Genomic DNA, 20,255 nt, shown 5'->3' on the forward strand with positions numbered 1-20,255 from the left:
CAGGCTGGACTGTTCAGTGAGACCAAAGAAACAAACATCTTTCCCTAGTAGAGGTCTATTCTTTAAGTTATACCTTTAGAATGACAAACAAGACATCAAAAGCAAGAAAACAAAGTTCCAAGAGGTCTCTTGGGATTCATGTTTACTTGGTAGTATGTTCCAGATATATCATCTTACATTTATTTTTATCATCATCATCATCATTATATGTGTGTGTGTGTGTATGTGTGTGTGTGATATGTGTGTGCGTATCCATGTCATGGTGTGTGTGTATGTACAGGTCAGAGGATAACTTTGTGGAGTTAGTTCTTTCCTTCTTCTTTTATGTGGGCTCCAGGGATTGAACTCAGGTCATGAGGTTTTCACAGCAAGCGTTTTACCCACTAAACCATCTCACTGGCTCTGGATATGTTATCTTTAGGATGTGCTGACGACTGTGAATCTTCAACTTTGGAGCAGTATTAGAAACCTTCATCCCTGGAAAGAGCCAGGCTGTGCTTTCATAGCAACAGTGCTTTGGCTGAGAGCTCTGTTAAGCAGGCTTTGTGAAAATACTAAGTCACCTGTGTAGCTGTGTGGTGGACAGTCACAAATCTGGGAATAGAGAGGGAAGCTGAAGCCTGTCCTTTGTAGACCAAAATCTTACTGCTCTTATCCTTGGGAGTGGGAGGTCACAGATTTTGATTGCACAAGGAGATTCAAAATCAGTTGGGAATGAGAAGATGAGCATATCTCTGTGTGCAAATTATCAGGATTTCTCTGACAATGTTCAGGTACTTACAAAAATTTAAAACTTGTGATCTTTATCTCCAATGTGCACGGTATGCTAGAAGGGCTTATCTTTATCTCTCAGGTGAAGGTGGTGTGTGAAAACCTCAGCATCCAGTACAACAATGGGTGTTCAACTATTACAAGTGATGCTTAGACTACTGGTCTCTTATGCAGGTGTGGATCCTGTAAGGCATGTCATATATTAGAAAAGTTACTGGTCTGTAAAAGTTCCAAGGAACCCTCAGTGAGGGGAGGAAATGATGGCACGATACAATACTCTGGGACATTTGACAGGAATTAAGGACAGAGCAGTAATTGCTTCACAGCTATGGTTATTTACCTATTAGAATGGAAGTATATTAATTTGTTTTTATTTTTGAGCTTGGGGCATACTATGTAGCTGGGGCTGGCCTTAAATTTCTTTTGTGGCAACAGGAAATCGAAGATGGCCTTAAACTTAACCCCCCCCCCACCTCAGCTTCCCAAATGAGGAATAACAGGCATGTACAATGACGTTTGGTCTGTAAACTTCAGTACATTGAAGAGCATAAGTGTGAAGCTGGAATGAACCAGTTCATTTGCAAATCTGTTCTTACTTGGGTAGACACATTTTCAGTTCTGTTTCTAAAAAGGCTTTGTAAAATTTCATATTCCTTTAGATTACTATAAGGTGAACATATGTCAAAACAAAAAAAAAACAAACAAGCAAAAAATGGAGTAAGAAACTGCATGTTTCTTTTATAAGGGTTTGAAGAGACTTTGTTGATGGCAAAAGTTTGAGCATGGAACCCCTCAGATAAACTTCATAACCACCATCTCACTGGATTCCCATCATCACCCTGTGTCACTCCAACAAGTACATTCATTCCCATTCAACACAGAGTGACCATTCAGCTAACATGAGTGACTTGGGATTCTGTAACAACTGGATATTTGTGCTTTTTTCTTAGAACTTCCTGTATATGCAGACATTGAATCAGCAATCCCACTAAACTCACCTGTTTTACTGTCTATTAAGGAGAAAGTCCCATCACCAATGTTCTTTAGAGTCTTCCAAGGCAAATTTCTCATTTAGTGTTACTCTGATCAAAAGGATGACTCTGCTTTTGATATGTAGCTCACACCTTTTTTGAAGGGGTTACAAATGGTAGAATGTGTCTCAGTAAATGCTTTAAAAAAAAGAAATTCAGAAATATGAAAAGGAAGGAAAACTTGAACTCACCCATGCTTTTATTACTCATTAACATTTAGTTTTGTTTAGGTGAGCTATAATTTGTAGAAATTGGGATCATGGCATACATGTTGGTTTTTGAACTTTTCATTTTAATGTATCTATATATCTTCATTATATTTGTATGTCTATAAATATTTTATAATTTTAAGAGCCAGAGTCCTTCAGAGAGATGGAATCAATAAGATCTATCCCCAAATATAGATATCAGTATCCTATCTATTTATCCATCCATCCATCCATCCATCCATCCATCCATCCATCCATCTATCATCTATTTATCTATCTCTATATCTATATTTATGACAGAGTCTCATTTTTATAATTTGGGTTACAAAATTTTGGAGGCACCAAACTCCAAATCTGCTGACTAAGCAGAAAGCTGGAGACGTGATGAAAGGTGATATTAATGTCAAGATTAAAGTCAATCTTCTGGGAGAATTTCCTTTTCTTTCTTAGGAGAGATTTAAGTCATATTTCAAGTCTTCCTCAGATGCAATGAGGCCATACAACAGCAGGCGATCTGCTTTATTCAGTTCTACTACAACTTTGAATGCTAATTTCATTGAAAAGTACCTTCATCATAACATCTAGATCCGTTTGCCCAAATATCTTGGCATAATGGCCTAGTCAAGCTGACACATAAAATTAACATTTGCAACAATGCTATCCCTAGTGATTGTATGTATTTATTTTATACAGTATATTTATTATATTTATTTGTTTTATATATTAATTACATACAGTATAACCAGTACCCCCAAGAAGGTAATTCAGGTTGCTCTCAGTATTTCTATTTACAGCTATAGAAAATCCTTTGTTATTCATTTATTTCTCTTTAAATATACAATAACAGTGAAAATCTATGCATGTGTTTTTATTTACTTTTAAAGATTTGAGTTCATGCTAACAGGTTATCTTTGTAGAAGTCTTTTCCTCTTGAACAAAACCCCAGTCTAGGAGAAGGAGCTGTGCCAGGTCTATATTGATTTTCTCCTTTCCATTACAGCCTGTCAGACCATGGGGACTGGCATGATGCTGAGTTCTTGGGCCACCTCCTCAATAGAAGAAGTGGCAGAGGCTGGTCCTGAGACACTCCGCTGGATGCAACTGTACATCTACAAAGACCGTGAGGTCAGCAGGCAGTTAGTGAAGCGAGCAGAGAAGATGGGTTACAAGGCCATATTTGTGACCGTGGACACACCTTACCTGGGCAACCGCTTTGATGATGTGCGTAACAGGTTCAAGCTGCCACCACAACTCAGGTAAGTATGATCTCACAGTTTCAGAGTGGGCTTTCTCTTTCCTTTTCATGGGCCACCTCCAAAAGCTTCCTTTCCTTTTTCTGGTTTGCAAGTAGACACCATAGAGAAGTAAATCTCCATAGAGACGTTAACCTTGGAGCATATTTAAAGGATCTCATTGGGAATGATAGGCTCTGTGCTCTAGAGAAAGCCACTGTCACATATCTGTATGATCTCTAGCAAGAGACGGTGCTTAGGGATGCATACATTTGAGCTCTTACAATAGGAGGGATTAATACGTATTTGCACAATTAAAAATAATTTAATAATTTATTACCAGCATGCATTAAGGCTTTGGGAAATATAAAATAGCACACACATGAGTTTTGTATAAGCTACAGTCTCCTTTTAAATGTAATCCTGGTGCCCTGTTTCATCATGGAAATCAAAGACCCACATTCACATTTCAATTTTAGTTGTATTAGGAGCAGACAGGGCTTAGAAAGATGTAAAGAAGGACAAAACCATGCAGGAAAAAGATGTCATGTGTTTGATCCTTCATCTTCTACTTAATTTTGTCTTCCTACTTCATGTGGTTCATCCATGGATCAAGATTTGGTCTTTCACTCACTAATTCATGTTAGCAAAAAACATGCACCACATAATCTAAACTCAAACTATAATGATTTCATTGGGACATTTAGCCTGTGATTAACTTTTCATTGTCCCTACCCTTGTAGCATTTTAGGACTAGAAGCAGCTTAAGTAAAAGCCAGGAGCTCAGTGAGAAAGGAATTCAGGGTTATTCAGCTATACGTGTCTTTATTCTTTCTCCTTCCATATCTTATACCAGCAGGGCCTCTTACAGTTTTCATACCAGTTGTGACAGATGTAGAGCGTATCTTGGGCTGATAGGTATCTGTGCAGACATCAAACCCTTATCTTAGTGGATGACATTTGATGGTGGATGTCTGTATCTTCCAATGTCGTCCACTATGATAAGGGTTTGTTTTTGTTTGGAATAACTAGGGCTTTAAAGATTGAAGAAAGATAAAAGTATAAAAACAAAGTATCCTATATTTACCTTCTGAAAGAATTCAAAATAAACAGATGCAAAGCTTATGTCAGCTCTCCCCATAGGGAGAAACAGATTACTGGAAATGTGACTTTATATGCATTATAGAGAGTCCTGTGTAAGAACCAAAAAAAAAAAAAAAATTGCCATTTCCCATAGCCACCACTATACCTAAGAGACTTTTAAATACCAAGCATAAGATTTGATATTGTGCTATCAACTAGTGATGTAATTAGTGGGAATGCTTGTCACTCCTAGTCAGATTTGGGGATACTATTTCTGTATGTGGTTCCTCTAGTAAGCTAAAGAAAGTCTTGGCAGTAAAGCTGGGCCACAGATCCCATGGGCAGGCTACCCAGATACCACATAAAGGTGAAGAGAACAAAAGCAAAAGCTGTAGCTCGTCACACAAGCCTAACCCTGCCAGATTCACCAGAAAGCAAACTACTTACACCTTCTCTAAACTGCAATCTGCACTTACCTTCTTCTTTTTGACTGCCTACTTGATTTTTTTTAGACTTTCTAAACTAATTAGTTTCACACTGTCACAGTTTCCTACAGGAAACTCTTGTTATTTCCCTTTGGTCGTTTGTGAAGGAATGGCCTGTTGCCTCTTTCCCTAATGGCATGGCTATTAACAACAGTGCTGGTAACAGAACCGTGGAGTTTGCTTTGTGATTCCTGCTATGGGTAGTAAAGGAATGAATGGGTATCTAGTCCTGTGAGCCAGAGGACACTGTTATGTGTCTGGCTGGGACCCCTGGCTTCTCAGCAAGGAGGTGACTACATGATGAGCCACAGGCCTGACCCCTCCCCCCTTTTCCTTTGCCCCTGGACTTCTGCCCAGATGATGTGGCCGGCCTTGAAACAAAGACCCCTTTCAGCTGCTAGCATTCACAGGAGTGGCCCTGGGTTTCCAGCTTGTCACAGCTCCTTTCTGAAGACGATCAAATCACAAGCAACACATCCAGGTTATGGGGAACACATATGAGCACACCCCACCCTGGCATGCACACTAGTGGGACTTGTCCTGAGAGCCTCAGGGCAGCACAGCACTTCTGCCCAGCACCCCAGGGCCCACATTGAAGACAGAACATACAAACTGGAGGTCAAGCCTTCTGCTTGAGGCTTCATTCACATCTCCCCCTCCCACCCAAAAAAACACCCTCATCTGTTAACAGCCCTATATGACATCAGTTTTTTTTTTTTTTTTTTTTTTTTTTGCACTGACCTGACTCATAGAAGGTGAAGCCTGCTTTTCAGAAGTGAGGTTTGGCAAGGGAGGGAAACAGGAAATCCAGGGGAGAATGAGTCGCTAAGCCTGGCTCCTTCCAGCCTTTGCTACTTCCTCTGCCCTGGGTGGTGGGAGGGCCCTGACTCTTGGCACCTGGGAGCAGAGAGAGTTCAGAGGGTTCGTAATGGCCACTTGGTCTATATGCAAAACATATGCATGTGTGCATAATAGGACTGGCATGAAAGGAGAGGCAAAAGGGAAATCCTCCACTTTGGAAGAAGTAGGGACAAAGCCAGTTCACCAAGCAGCAGATTCCGAGCCTTTTCTGAGGCCAAGGTGTTCAGACCTGAACCCTCTAACATGCTACCTTTCATGAAAAAATGATCTTGGCAGAGGGGATGGAGTTAAGGATTTATAAGCATGAGGCAGGAAATGATCAGGTTTTTATCGCAGTAGACATTATATGCAATGAAGAGTTTAGATTAGGGAAAGAAGTAAGGTCAGCTAGAGGAGTTGAGATGATAAAAGGAGAGTTTGGAAGCATGTGTCCAAGAGGCTGAGCTGTCCACTGAGAGAACAAGTGAGGTAATCAGTCTATTCTTCTCTAGGCAGGCAAAGGCTCTGGTCGCCCATGGACACCTTGAGTTAAGCTCAGTGAGAACCATTTTGGTCTTTCAAGTGTGATACATGTGTAACATGGAAAGTTATTTTTTATGTGTATGGGTGTTTTTCTTGCATATGTATCTGTGTACCATGGTGCCCCACTGAGGTCAGAAGAGGGTTTTGGGTCTTTTTAACTAGAATTGGTCTTGGAAGATCAGCCAGCACTCTTCACAGCTAAGCCCTATCTCCAGCCCACAAATTTGCGACACTGTGAGTCTCTGCATTTGTGGTCATGTGTTACAACGACAATGGCAAAAACAAACATAACCCTATTGAGTTCATCTTTACAGTAGCTTTGCAATCTACCCTTGTTACCACACTTTAAATGTCAATGTGAACCCCTGCTAGTTGGTTTGTTTTCTCCTCTTCTGTTGCCCCCCTTAATTGTACTTACGTTCCAACCGACTTGACAATTTACACACTGGCTATTTCTGTGATGGATGGAGAGCTTCTTTTCTCTTCTTTACTGGAGTTTACTAAATATCTAGAAAACTGACAGATAGCAGGTGCTTAGCATGTAATCATCCAACCAGCATATAAAAGTTTACTAACACATTTGGGATTTTCCCCATGTAAGATAACTAGGAAAAAGTTGAACAGGATTAGAACTCCAAGTTTGTGGCTTCAGACTGACTTTAGACCACACTGAGGAGGAAGTGGCCAGGGTATGTTCTGAACACTGCTCTCCTAGCCACAGCAGAAAGGCTCGCTGCCTGTCCCCATCTCTTGCAAATTGTGAATTTCTCCTCCTTCCCATACTCTGATGGTATTGTGAACTTAGCTAAATTTTATTTTGTTTTGCTTTATTTTGGGAGTTTTCAATATAGATATGTGGCTTTATCCTTGGTATTACATTATTAATATTTATGAAATCATATGTTACCATTGATGCTCATTCTTATTAGTAATACTCTTGGTTATTTAAACATACTTACTTTAGTAATTATTATTTTTGCTTGACACTAACTCACTAAAATCAAAATCAATATCTATGTTAGATTAAAAACTATATTAAGTGCTGCCCCAGGAATATCAATTCCCTTATGAGGAGGAAATTTGGTCTCTTTGTGGCATTTATCCGATCAGGATTCTTAAAATTAAGCTCTAAATAGTTACATTGATATTTGGTGTTGTCTTTTTTATTCCTTAACAAAATGAATATCAGAAGCTACTTTAAGGATCACACACACACACACACACACACACACACACACACACACACACACACACGTCATAATCTGAATAAAAATAGCATTCATGGCAGTTTCTTTCAGAGCCATCGGTAAAACACTCCATCGTGGTTCTCTGTCAAGATATCTGAAAACTTTTTCTTGGCTTCTGGCTTTGAACAAAGTTTAGAGTCACAACAAGGCTTCATTGTGCCCTGAGATTTCTGTAAGGCAACATTCATTCAAGTGTTGATCTGCATTGCACAGTCCAAGAATAACAACAGTTATTTATATAATTTTATCCATGTTTCTGTTTTTTCCTATCCATTTCACCCTTTTACCCACCCCTGCCGAAGCACAGCAGTCTGTTTGGTGTGGGGGCAGGGACACATGTAGATGGTTTCCTTTTTCTTTTCTGGTCTGAGGCTGGGATAGATAGATTGCACCTTTTCTTTTAACAATATTTATGTTTGAAATTTAGTATCACTGAAGTAATGGGCCAAGTTTCTCTCCCAAAGATGCACTTATGGAATAGAAAGCTTAATTCAATTCAAATTAAGGACAACACAGAAGACCCAGGACTGTGACATATTGTATAACCCTAAGTGTGTTGACAAATGGAAGGCTCACATAGTTCACCAAATGCCAACAACTAGATGGGCATCATGTATTTGGGGTGTTTTATGTCTTTATGTCCATAAATCTACAGGAATATGTGCAATCATAATGAGAAAATTGCCATTGATACAGTGACTTGAGTTGGCTTGTTTGGAATTGAAAGTCCATATCTGTAGGATGGTCCATGCACTCCAACTACTCCATCAGTGATTTAGCTGAAATCTCTAAAGTGTAAACTAGGTACCAACCAGTTCTGTATAAAAAGAAGGCCTGAAATAACTAAAAACTAAAGATTTCCTGGATACTCCCATCTGTAGGTATGCAGCTTCAATTTAGACTCCAGGATCTTTTCTATGTTCAGTGGCAGAGCTGATAGAAGGTCAGTGAGCTGGGGCAAACCCATAGATGACACACAGCTGTGTTGTTACCCTTAAGACGAACGCTTAGTAGGTCAGTTCAAGTGTGTAGGAGAACAAGCTGAGTTCCGCTACTCAAGAGAAGACATTCACTTGATTAGTTTGTAAGTAAATTTGGGGGTTGTACACTGCTGAGCCACATAGAAGATGCCATCCATTGCAAATCCACATTGGTGTGATCCATGTGATATGGTTAGAACTGCAAGCGGAATGAATGTTGCCTTTAGTTGGGAGTCTGTCCAAATACAGTCAAGTAATGGCATGTTAGGGCAAGATAAAGGATATCAAGTATAGGGTGACCCAGCAGTTGAGTTTTGGTCATGGGTTAGCGAACTACTTGTTCAAACTAGATCAATGTGTTAGACTAGGAGAAGGCAACAGCTCAGTGTTGGTGTGTCTTGGCTGTGGCTCCCTGTGAAGAAAATGGAACCTTTGACCAAGTGTAAGTTGCTCTTTCAGAAGGTGAAGACAGTTAGCATATAGGGAGATAGATGGAGGAGAGGCAGCCAACAAATGGGGTATTTTGCAAAGACAGATAAAACAGTGGGCAACTGAAGTGCCTACTCCTGTGGGAACATTCTAGGAACATATACACACTACATCTCAGAGTGAGTCTACCTGCAGGTGCAGGACACTTCCAATTTGCTGGGTCGTAGTGAAAGCCCAGGCCCTTGTCAAGGTTCTCTGGAAAGTCAGAGTTTGAGTCAGTAATAGGCAACAGCTGAATGTAGGAGAGAAAGGCAAGATTCCTATGCTGAGAACCACTTACTGATTCCCCATCATTGCCCACAATCCAATGCATCTAAGCAAAGAATATATAGTTAGTAATCAAATGGTCCAGGCAAGATCCCAAATAATGCCCTTAGCTAGTTTTATTCTTGGGCATCTCATTCTGCATTTGGGTTGCTATTGTCTGTATAAAATGGGAATCACGGTAATTCAATGTTACCTTCTAAAAGATTTTAAGGAAAAAAATATACAAATATGAGTATATGAAATGTCTTTGTAAACCATAATGCACAAGGCAAATGGTTTGTATTATGCTGGATTTGCATAGCTGGCTGAAAATAGCATCCACTCTATTGTCTGTGGCTGTAAACTGGCTTAAACAGGAAATGTTTGAGCATGGCCACACATTGATCCTTAAGACTGATTTATCTGAATAAACACACAAATGTAAATTAAGCTTTAGGTGGCCTGTTGAAATTACATGGCCAAAGTTGAACACACTCCTACATCAAACCCTAGAATTTTTTTTTTAATATTTATTAATTTTTTTATTTTACTTATCTATCCAAGTTCCCTCTCCCTCCCTCTTTCCCTCTCTCCCTCTTTCCCTTCTTCCCTTCTTCCCTTCCTCACTCCCTCCCTTCTTCCCTCCTCCCATGCCCCCAACCCCCTTCCCATCCCATCCCCCCCCCCAACTCCACAGGGAGGTTGATGCCTTCCAGGATGGATCAACAAAATCTGTCAAGTCATTTGGAGTAGGGACTAGGCCCTCCATCCTGCCTCTAGGCTAAGGGAGTATCCATCCATGGGTAATGTACTCCCAAAGTCCTTTCATGCACCAGGAATACATCCTGGTTCTACTGTCTGAGGTCCCTTAGACTTCCCAGGCCTTCTAACTGAGACCCATGTTTAGGGGGCCTGAGTTGGTCCAATGCTGGATTCCCAGCTATCAGTCTGGGAGTCCATTAGCTCCTCCTTGTTCAGGTCAGCTGTCTCTGTGGGTTTCTGTAGCCTGGTCTTGCCCCCATTTTCTGATTACTCCTCCCTCTCTACAACTGGATTTCAGGAGTTTGGGTCAGTGTTTAGCTGTGAAATCCTAGAAAATTTGCAGACAACCAACCTATGAGTGACTGAGTAACTTATCAGAAAGGGGGCACTTCCCCCCTATTTTCACCAAGTCATACAGAAGCAGTCTCTAATTCCCATTCTATGTGTCTATTCTAGGATGAAAAACTTTGAAACCAATGATTTGGCATTTTCTCCTAAGGGGAATTTTGGAGACAACAGTGGACTTGCTGAATATGTGGCACAAGCCATAGACCCATCTCTCAGCTGGGATGACATTAAATGGCTCAGACGATTGACATCACTGCCTATTGTTGTAAAGGGCATTTTGAGAGGTTTGTTATTTCTTTACTTTGCTCCATACTGATTTTATGATCATTTCAGGATATGGTCATGGCAGCTTTTTAGAGACAATAATTGATAGGAAAAATGATATTACAAATTGAAAGATGTTTCAGCTCCCAATACTCTCTTTCTCTCAAAGCATTTTACTATTATTTAAGTATGTACATATGCCTTCATGTCTATTTGTAGCTTGCAACCACCTTCCCTAATGCTATCTCCTTTATTTCCCAGCATCATCACCCTTCTTCTTGTTCTTATGGATCATCTGGCTTGTTTATATTTCACATATAATAGATAAAATGTTTCTAGGTAAAATGTTCATTGCTTTCAATGAGTCTACCTAAAGAGAAAGCTCAAAAAGCAAGATCAAGAGAGTAGTGTTTGAAAGGAAGTTATTCATACATGTAAAGTTTATACTGTCTAGTTTTTCTGTAACTGTTTATTTCACTTATTTATCAAACAAAAATCATCTCTATGACAACAACTGTATCAAGTATCACATATGCTCAGTCTGGATTGGAGGAAGAGCTGAAGCAGTTCTGAGAAGCCAAGTTTTCATTGACTCACAGGTTTTTACCCAAAAGTCAGATGGACAGACTGGGAACATTTCTTTTCTTTTCTCTTTTCTTTTTACCAGAATAGCAGAGATTATATTTTTAGGAATGTGAAACTATGGGTAGCTGGGAAGTTCCAGAAGAAGCATCCGCCCTTACCACCATTTTAAGAATTACATTTTATTGAATGCAAATTGGAATGCAAGATGCAATCTGTTGCTGTGGTTAAACTCTGCCCTGGGAGAACATTAACAAAGCCCCAAGCATGTGCTTCAGACAGGATTTGGTTTTCACTAGAACTCACGCTAACAAACAAGTAGCATGTATGAGCAAAGGCATAAAGCTTCTTAGAGTTTCTTTTCTTTTTTTTAACTGTTCTTTTTCACTTTCTTTATGAGTTTTTGTTTTGAAGAAACCCTTCTTTAATTAGCCCTTTTCACATATCCTAGGAAAAGTTCTTAAAGAATATTACTTCTTTATCCATGTGTTATTTTCAAAAGTATCAACATGTCTCTAAAATATTTTAGTTCATAAAATTATGCAAGTTACTGTAGCTCCAAGTGTTTCAGGTTAGCTCTTATGGATTTGAATTTGTCTTTGGTAATATAGTAAGGAATGTAATACATTATCATGACAGCCCTCAATGACATTACTGGCTCACCATTGTCTTAAACACCCAGCTTATTTAAGGGCCAAAGCACAAGTATGGAATGCCACATCATGTTCCCTGAGGGTTAGTGAGAATGTCAAAGATTTGTAAATATTTTGTTAAGTCAGAACATTTTGACCCTTTAAATAGCCTTTTGGTCTTGGTTATAAAATAAATAATTAAATTAAAAGGTAAAATTCAAAATCATGGACAGATTTCACAAGCCATTAACAAATAGGCAACCTTTTATCTGATCATGTTTCTTCCTGTCTTTCACACTCATAATCCAGTGAGAGCAAACCATTTGGCTATTTGCCCAATAGCCCCACAATGCCTAGAGAATGCAGAGACATGCTGCAAATGATCAAGATGACAAACTTTTTAAATTGTCATTTGCCCAATAACCCCACATTGCCTAGAGAATGTGGAGACTCTCTCTGAATGATCAAGATGACAAGCTTTTTTAAAGTACAATTTCTTCAAATGGAAGACCCTTTCTAATCTTATTAATGATTTGAGTATGACTTCATTGTTTCAAAACATTCAAGAAATGAAATGCATCTTGTCCAACTTTCACTACCTGTTCATCTCTGTAGCACCTATACCTTGCTATCCTATGGAAATAAAAATAGCAGTTCATATTTACCTGAGGGTTTAACAGTACCCTTTCTCAACATTCAGCTCCTTTATTCCATAAACTGATGTAATATGGATTACTGTCCTCATGGGTGGTTTAGGACATTGCTACACAGAAGGTAAATAAGTCTTCACTAACATGGCAGGTGAGTGAACTCCTTGAAGGCAAACAGAAGACTGCACCCATGCTTAGGCTGGACTTTTAAAATATTACTTACATTTTAAAATATATTTTGAGTTGAAAACTAGATAGCCAGAAGCAAGTCAAAATATATTATGGGATATATCTAGACTTTTAACAGCATAACATACCCTATCTCCTTATTTAGTATAAAAGAAAATGTAAACAACTTTGCTGGAGTGGTGTGATGGCATCTGCTAGTCACAGGTGATGATATAAAATTAATAAAAATAAAGTAAAATTTCCAGTTGATCATTTGGGAGACCACATTTTATTTTATTTTAATTTTTAATTTTTAGTTAGCATGTAAAGTGTTTGGTGCCATTATGGCATTTTTTGAACCATGTTTTGTTTGGGCTTCTTCCCTAATTCTCTGCCCCATGCCCATGGCCTCCTTTCTACCCTTCTGTCCCAAGCACACTCCTTTCTGGTTATACAGTATGTGTTCTATCTTTTTCTTTCTCTTCCTCAGCAACTCTTTGTCAGTGTGAACACTGAAGTCAGCATCTGCATTTGAGAGAGAAAACACATGCCTATCTTTGTGAGTTTAGGTCACCTTGATTAATTAATAATTACTTTAAGATCTAACAATTTTTTTTCTGAAAATTTCATTTTTCTCTGCAGTTGAGTAAAATACACACACACACACACACACACACACACACACACACACACACACGGCATTTTCATTATCCATTCATGAATTGATGGATAGCTAGTTTGGTCCCATTTCTCAGCTATCATGAATATAGCAGAAATCAACATGGGTGTGCAAGTATCTGTGTGATAGGGTGTAGAACCCTTTGGGGACAGGCCTAGGAGTTGCTTATCTGGGTCACTCGGTGCTTCCATTTGTTGCGATTTTAGTTTTTGAGACCTCTCCACACTTTCCCTCCATGGGTCTGCATTAATTTTTACTCCTCCAACACTGAACAAGTGTTCCTGTTTCCTCATACCCTCTTCCGTGTTTGCTGTCCTTTGTTTTCTTGATGATAGTCCTTTTGACTAATGAGATGGGTTTTCCAGGTAGTGTTAATTTGCATTTCCCTGTTGGTTAAAGGATTTGAACAATTTAAAATACTTATTGGACATTCATGTTCTTTATTTCTTCCATTAGTGAGCCTATCTGAACTGGCAGTTTTTGATTGTATGGTATTTAAAAAGTTTTATTTATTTTTAACTAAAAGTTTATTTTATGTATGTGAGTGTTTTACCCTCATGTGTGCATGTGTACTACATACTTATAGTTCATGCAGAGACCAGAAGATTGGACAAATTTCCTGGAACTAGAGTTATAGACAGATGTCAATGATGCTGGGAATCTGACCCAGGTACTTTGGGAGAGCCCCCAATACTCTCAATTGCTGAGTCATCTGTCCAGCTCCTGGTACTTACATTTTTCAGTTTTTAAAGAATATCTTTTAGATATTAACATGCTGTTTGAAGTATAGCTAGCAAATATTTTTCCCTTCTATGTTGTACAGAAACGTTACAGTTTCATGTAGTTCCGTTTGTCCATCCTTGGGCTTTTCCCTGTGCAGTTGAAGTCCTGATTCCCAAATTGTTGTCTGTGTGCATATATATTGCTTTTTTTTCAGTTTGGGAGCATTACATATATTTAACTATAGATAAAAACTAGATATTATAGTTACAGAATTGAGTGTAGTTGTAAATTACCCTAATGTATACAAAATAATGACATTGAATGGGAACAACAGAAAACAATATTGAAGAAATTTTCTTTCTTGCTTCTTTCCTTCCTTCCTTCATTCCTTCTCTCCCCCTCTTCCTTCCTTCCTTCCTTCCTTCCTTCCTTCCTTCCTTCCTTCCTCCCTCCCTCCCTTCCTTCCTTCCTTCCTTTCTTTTGTTTTTCTTCGAGACAGGGTTTCTCTGTATTGCTTTGGAGCCTGTTCTGGAACTAACTCTATAGACTAGGCTAGCCTCAAACTCACAGAGATCTGCCTGCCTCTGCCTCCCGAGTGCTGGAATTAAAGGTGTACACCACCACCCCCTGCTGAAATTATGCTTCTTTTGTCTAGTAAGTGGGTCTTATTTTCACTACAAAAAGAGTAGGAAGTATTAAAACCATATGTTAGTTTTGGGAAATTATTGTCAGCCTGAGTTACAATTCTTACCTGGAAAATGCCATTTCAGGATATCATTCTAAAACTGCTCTGGGATCTCTAAAATCAAATTTTTTGTATATCTTTCTGGCTGAATTTGGTGGATTTTATAAATACAAGCAGCATATATTATCTCAATAACCATAGTCAATGTTTTCCCAGATTACATAATTTTTACCATCTTTGCTTCAGAAATATCTTAATTTTCATTTCAGTAAATCTTAGAGCTAAGATAGAAAATAAAAACAATGTTGAGGAAAGTAAATCTTTCTTAATAATTATAATAAAAACTAATTTTATTTAGGAGAGAACATATTTTTTTTTTCATTTATTTATTTTACTTCCCAGCCGCAACCTCTCCCCATTCCTCTCTCTCCCATTCCTTCCTCTCACTTCCCAATCTCCTCCACTTCCGTCTTTATCCAGGAAAAGGCCGTCTCCTATGAGTATCAATAAAGCATGGCACGTCAAGTTGCAGTAAGAATAAACATCTCCCCATATATTAAGGCTGGCCAAGGCAACTCAGTATGAGAAATAGGGTCCCAGAAGCCTGTAAAAGAGTCAGAGATGGCCCCTGTTCCCATTGGTAGGAGTCTCATTAAGAGGACCAAGCTACACAACTGTAATATGTATGTAGAGGGCCTAGGTCAGTCTCATGCAGGCTCCCTGGTTGTTGGTTCAGTCTCTGTGAACCCCTATGAGCCCAGGTTAGTTGATTGTGTGAGCCTTCCCCATGGTGTCCTTGACCCCTCTGGCCCCTATACTCCTTTCTCCTCCTCTACTTGAGGATTCCTGAACTCTGCCTAATGTTTTGCTGTGGGTCTCTGCATCTGCCTCCATCAGTTCCTGGATGATTCCTCTCTGATGACAATTAGGCCAGACACCAATCTGTCATAGGAGACGGCCAGTTCAGGCTGTTTATCTGCTATTGCTAGGAGTCTAAGCTGGGTTCTTTCCCATAAACTTCCAGGCAATTCCCCTGCACTATTGCGCCTATATTTTGAAATGACTTTTTTCTATTTATTTATTTTTTTTTGTAGAAGTTTAGTGTTTCTGGTTTTAAATTATGGTTTTAAATTCTCATTGAATTATTTTCGGTGTGCAGTGTAAAACATATGAATTTAATTTTATTGTTCTGCAGGTAGGTATCCAGTGCCATCAGTGCCTTCCTGTAGAATTAAATGGCATATCTATGTGAACATTTTCTTTATCACAGAAAGTTCTACTGAACAAGATGCACAGACATTTATATTCACCTAGTCTAGGCAGTTTACTGGGAAGGCCTTTTGTCACCTCCTCCCTGGGATTAAGGGTGGGCCACTGTGCCCATCTTTCATTTACATGGGTCCTGGGGATTTGAACTCTGGTCCTCAGGCTTGCAAGTGCTTTATCTTTTGAGCTAGTTGCCCAGTCTCATTTCTGAGTTGCTTAAGAGGAAAAGTAGAAATAAAAAAGAAGTATGAAATATTAAAAGTATGATACCTGAAAAGTAATGAAATAAATCAGTGGTTGAACAAAAGTCAGTGACACTTCAAGTGTAAAATAACAATGAATAATAAGACCAAGAAAGCATTGTAGTGAACTAGATGAGTAGTATACAAATTATTTTAAAATGACAAATGTCTAACTGACATACATTTTATATTGAAAATACACAAAGAAAAGGCAGGAAGAAATTGTTAGACAAGGTTTGAATTTTGATGATATCATTAGACTAAGAAAACAAATAATATTTTATCATAGATGAAATGGCCAAAAAATAAAATGGATATATTTATAGAAAAATTATGAAAAGAATTTATTATGAAGGACTATAGGCCAGGCCAGTCTGTCATCTGTCTTCGGGTCAACAATGGGTTGGAGCAAACAAGGGCAAAGTCTATAAGGTTCTGTGGGAAAACAATTGCTCAACTTTGTGTTACAGCTCATATAGTGATTACACAAACAAAGGGATCAGTTAAGGGCTGCCAGTTGGTTTTCACTGATCTCTTTTTGGACAGTTGTGCATGGGTGTACTACAAACAAAACCATAAACCAAATGAGAGCTTACATCCATCTTTTTGTAAGATATTCAAAGCAGAAAAAATAAGAGAATAAAGGTAGGTATTGAGGCCCGAGAGTAACCACTGTAAACAAGAAGGTAGAGGGTTCTGGGCAGCTGACTCAAGATTGGAGATAAGGTAAATTAAAGGAGCTAGCTAGAAATATGGAAAGGTTTGAGGATATGACAAAGTCGCATAATAACTGGAACAAAAGAAAATTAAAACTCTAGGAAAGTCAAATAATGTACCAACGGATGTATGTCTAAGTAGGAATGCAAAGTAGGAATGACAGGCAATGGAATGTGACGTGACCAATGTGTTGGAAAGCCATATTGAAATCCTTCCCTTCCACAAGTCCAATACATTTCTTTTAAAAAATAAAAACAACATAGCTAAAACAATGAAATTATGGACAGATGCCATGCTCTCTCTTTCTATCAAAAAGATGGACAGTTTTCATTCCTGCCAATAATCTGCCACAGTAAATAATGCTCCAGTTATACTGAGGTGACTCATCCAGTAATATCAAACAGTTAGAAATCTTGAATTTATGAAAGGAATAAATTTATATCAGTCACTCATTTGAAAAGAAAATTCACAATTTCTCTTTTTAAAAAATCTTCATGGCTGTCAACCAGAGCTTATGCATGCTAATTTTATTTTATTATTTAAAAAACAGATTAGAAAAGTATTTTTCCTATTTTGTACTTCATTTATATCTACTGTATTTGTATCATTTCTCCCTTTACTCTCTTACCTCCAAATACCTTGTGATCCTCCTTTGAAATGCATGGCCTCTTTTTTTTAATTAATAATTCTACACACACACACACACACACACGCTGCGCATACGCGCGCGCGCCTTAGTTAGGGTTTCTAGTGCTGTGATAAAACATCATGACAAAAGCAACTTTGGAAGGAAAGTGTTTATTTCAGCTTACCACATCACAGTCCATCATGAAGGGAAGACAGGGCAGGAACTTGGAGGCAAAAGCTGAAGGAATGCTTCTTAGTGGCTTACTTCCCATGGCTTTCTTATCCTGCTTTCTTATTTACCTTAGGACCACTTTTCCAGGGGTGCTATCACCCACAAAAGGGGCTGGGACCCCCCCCCCACATCAATCATCAATAAAGAAGGTGCTCTACAGTCTTACCCACAGGCCTATCTGTGGAGGTAGTTTCTCAATTGAGGTTTCTTAGTTTCAAATGAAGCTAGCTCATACACACATCTTTTAGGTCTGACCCATTGTTATTTGTACATGGCTTTGTTTTCCTTGATTTCAAACTTGGGGAAGATGGATTCTTCAAGCCATAGCAATTTTTAAGTTGGAGTCTCAAGTACCTACTTGTAGTAATAACAGTCACAAAGACAATACTGTTAGGTTCAACAAAATACTCTATACAATAGAAAATTTTCTCATGGTTCTAGAGGATATGATTCAAGGCTCAGCATAGATGGTTTCCCATGAGATCTCATCTCATCCTTTTCTGCAAAGAAAAAGAAAGCAGAGCTTCATAATGTTTCTTTTTATAAGACATGATTTCCCTCTAAGCTTCACTTTCATGAATGTAACCAATCTTAATTACCTATCAGAGATTCCATCTCCAAATATTATCTCATCTGGTAGTAAAGTTTCCAAAGAATTTGGCAAAGACAGAGGTACTTAGGCCATAAGACGTAGGTGTAATATCAATATATATCCATAATTTTAAAAGAATGGTATTATTATTATTATTAAACTATTGAATTTTACTATTCCATGGCATATAGTGGAAAGTAGTGTAGCACACAAAAATTAAAAGAATCAGAATTACAAATTATGTGCATCTTTTATAATTAGTCTTAATTAAGACAGCCTTTAATGCCCATTGCTTAGTTGTTACACATGTGTATTTTCTGTATCTACTTGCTTAGCTCTCCAAAGTTTGATTTTCAAGACAAAAATCAAACAAATTGGTCTTACTTAATATTACAGTTAAGAATTAACAAAACAGGAGCATCCTAGAGATAATAGTTTGGAAAATAAAATTTAACAATTATGTTTACTGCTTAAGAATATTAATCTATTTTAAGCCGGGCATTGGTGGCACATGCCTTGAATCCCAGCCCTTGGGAGGCAGAGGCAGGTGAGTTTGAGGCCAGCCTGGTCCACAGAGTTAGTTTTCTAGGACAGGCTCCAAAGCAATACAGAGAAACCCTGTCTCAAAAAAACAAAAACAAACAAAAAAAATAAACAAAAAAAATTCATTTTAAATCTGGATTTTCAGAAATCAGTATATCTGAAATACAGTTAGTGAGTTATCTTATAATTTGAACATCATATCTATGATATATCCCATTGATCAAAATTTAATGATATAACGAACACAACAAAACAACAAATAGTTCTTGAATTTACAACAGCTGTATATTAAATACTGTTTGCAATAGGTTTGTTCATTGGTGACTGCTTTGGTAATGCTTGTCACATACACATTATTTTATTTTCCATATTATAGGGTAGTAGTTCTGTCAAGTGGTAAAACTGCTATGATTTTATTAATTAAAAATAGCTGATATGGGCTGGAGAGATGGCTAAGGGTTTGCTGCTCTTGCACAGGATTTGAGTTCACACCTGTAACCCCAGCTCCAGGAGAGTCAACAACACTCTCTTTTTGCCTCACTGGGCACCAGTATTTACCATAAATAAATAAGAATCTGGGAAAACGAATAGGCTGATGGATATTTATTCAGGGAGAAATCACTTATACCAGAGACAGATGAGCATCAGCAGGTTCCCATCCCAAGGATGCCTCCGGATGCTCTCTGACTCTGACCAGGCAGCAAGAGAGGGTGCTGAAGTCTGGGGCCCCAGACCTAGCCTCCGCAGGTCACACCTGCACCTGTCCCCATGCCCCAATGGGCATAGTCAGTGCAACAGGTGTGGGCGGGGTGGATATCTCACTACAAATATCCATGTGGTACATACATGCCCATGCGAGCACATACACATAAAACAAAGAAACCTTAAAATGTAATTAACAGAGAAAGTCTGTTTAATGATATGATACCTGGCATATTGACCACACTCCAGGGCAGGACTCATGCCCAGTAAATGGTCAGCCAACACAAATTGGACTTGATGGAGAGAGGATGTGGGGAAGGAGAAAGAAATGAAGAATCTGGCAGATAGAGAGGTGAGGAAGGATCTTGGAGGGGTTAGTGGAAGGTGATTAATATAACCAAAACACATTGTATGAAATTTTCAGATAACTAATAAGACATTATAGAATAAATAAAGTTGACAGAAATATGTCTATCCATAGATAAATTCTTTATTAAAAATTTATTATGTATTCATAGTTTTATCACATAAACTCTTCCAATTGTTAACTTTAGAAGAAAAAGCTAGCATTAATATTCTAAATGTAATGATTGTGTGTGTTTTAATGATGAAATTACTAAACAAAATAGGTGGGAGTGAGTGAGGTCCTCCTCCCTCTACAGGAAACCTGGAGACTCAAAACCCA

The 20,255-nt window shown here is 38.4% G+C and overlaps 1 protein-coding gene across 1 annotated transcript in view; it reads left to right on the plus strand.

Annotated features, from left to right (window-relative positions):
* The window catches only part of Hao1 (hydroxyacid oxidase 1), a 47,655-nt gene that overhangs the window by 19,444 nt on the left and 7,956 nt on the right, over positions 1-20,255 (plus strand). The window contains exons 3-4 of the mRNA XM_051183315.1: positions 3,012-3,267; positions 10,375-10,550. Coding sequence (XP_051039272.1) covers positions 3,012-3,267; positions 10,375-10,550 — 432 coding nt within the window. The remainder of the gene's footprint in view (positions 1-3,011; positions 3,268-10,374; positions 10,551-20,255) is intronic.

Source organism: Phodopus roborovskii, unplaced genomic scaffold, assembly GCF_943737965.1.
Source record: "Phodopus roborovskii unplaced genomic scaffold, PHOROB, whole genome shotgun sequence".
Lineage (NCBI taxonomy): Eukaryota > Metazoa > Chordata > Mammalia > Rodentia > Cricetidae > Phodopus > Phodopus roborovskii.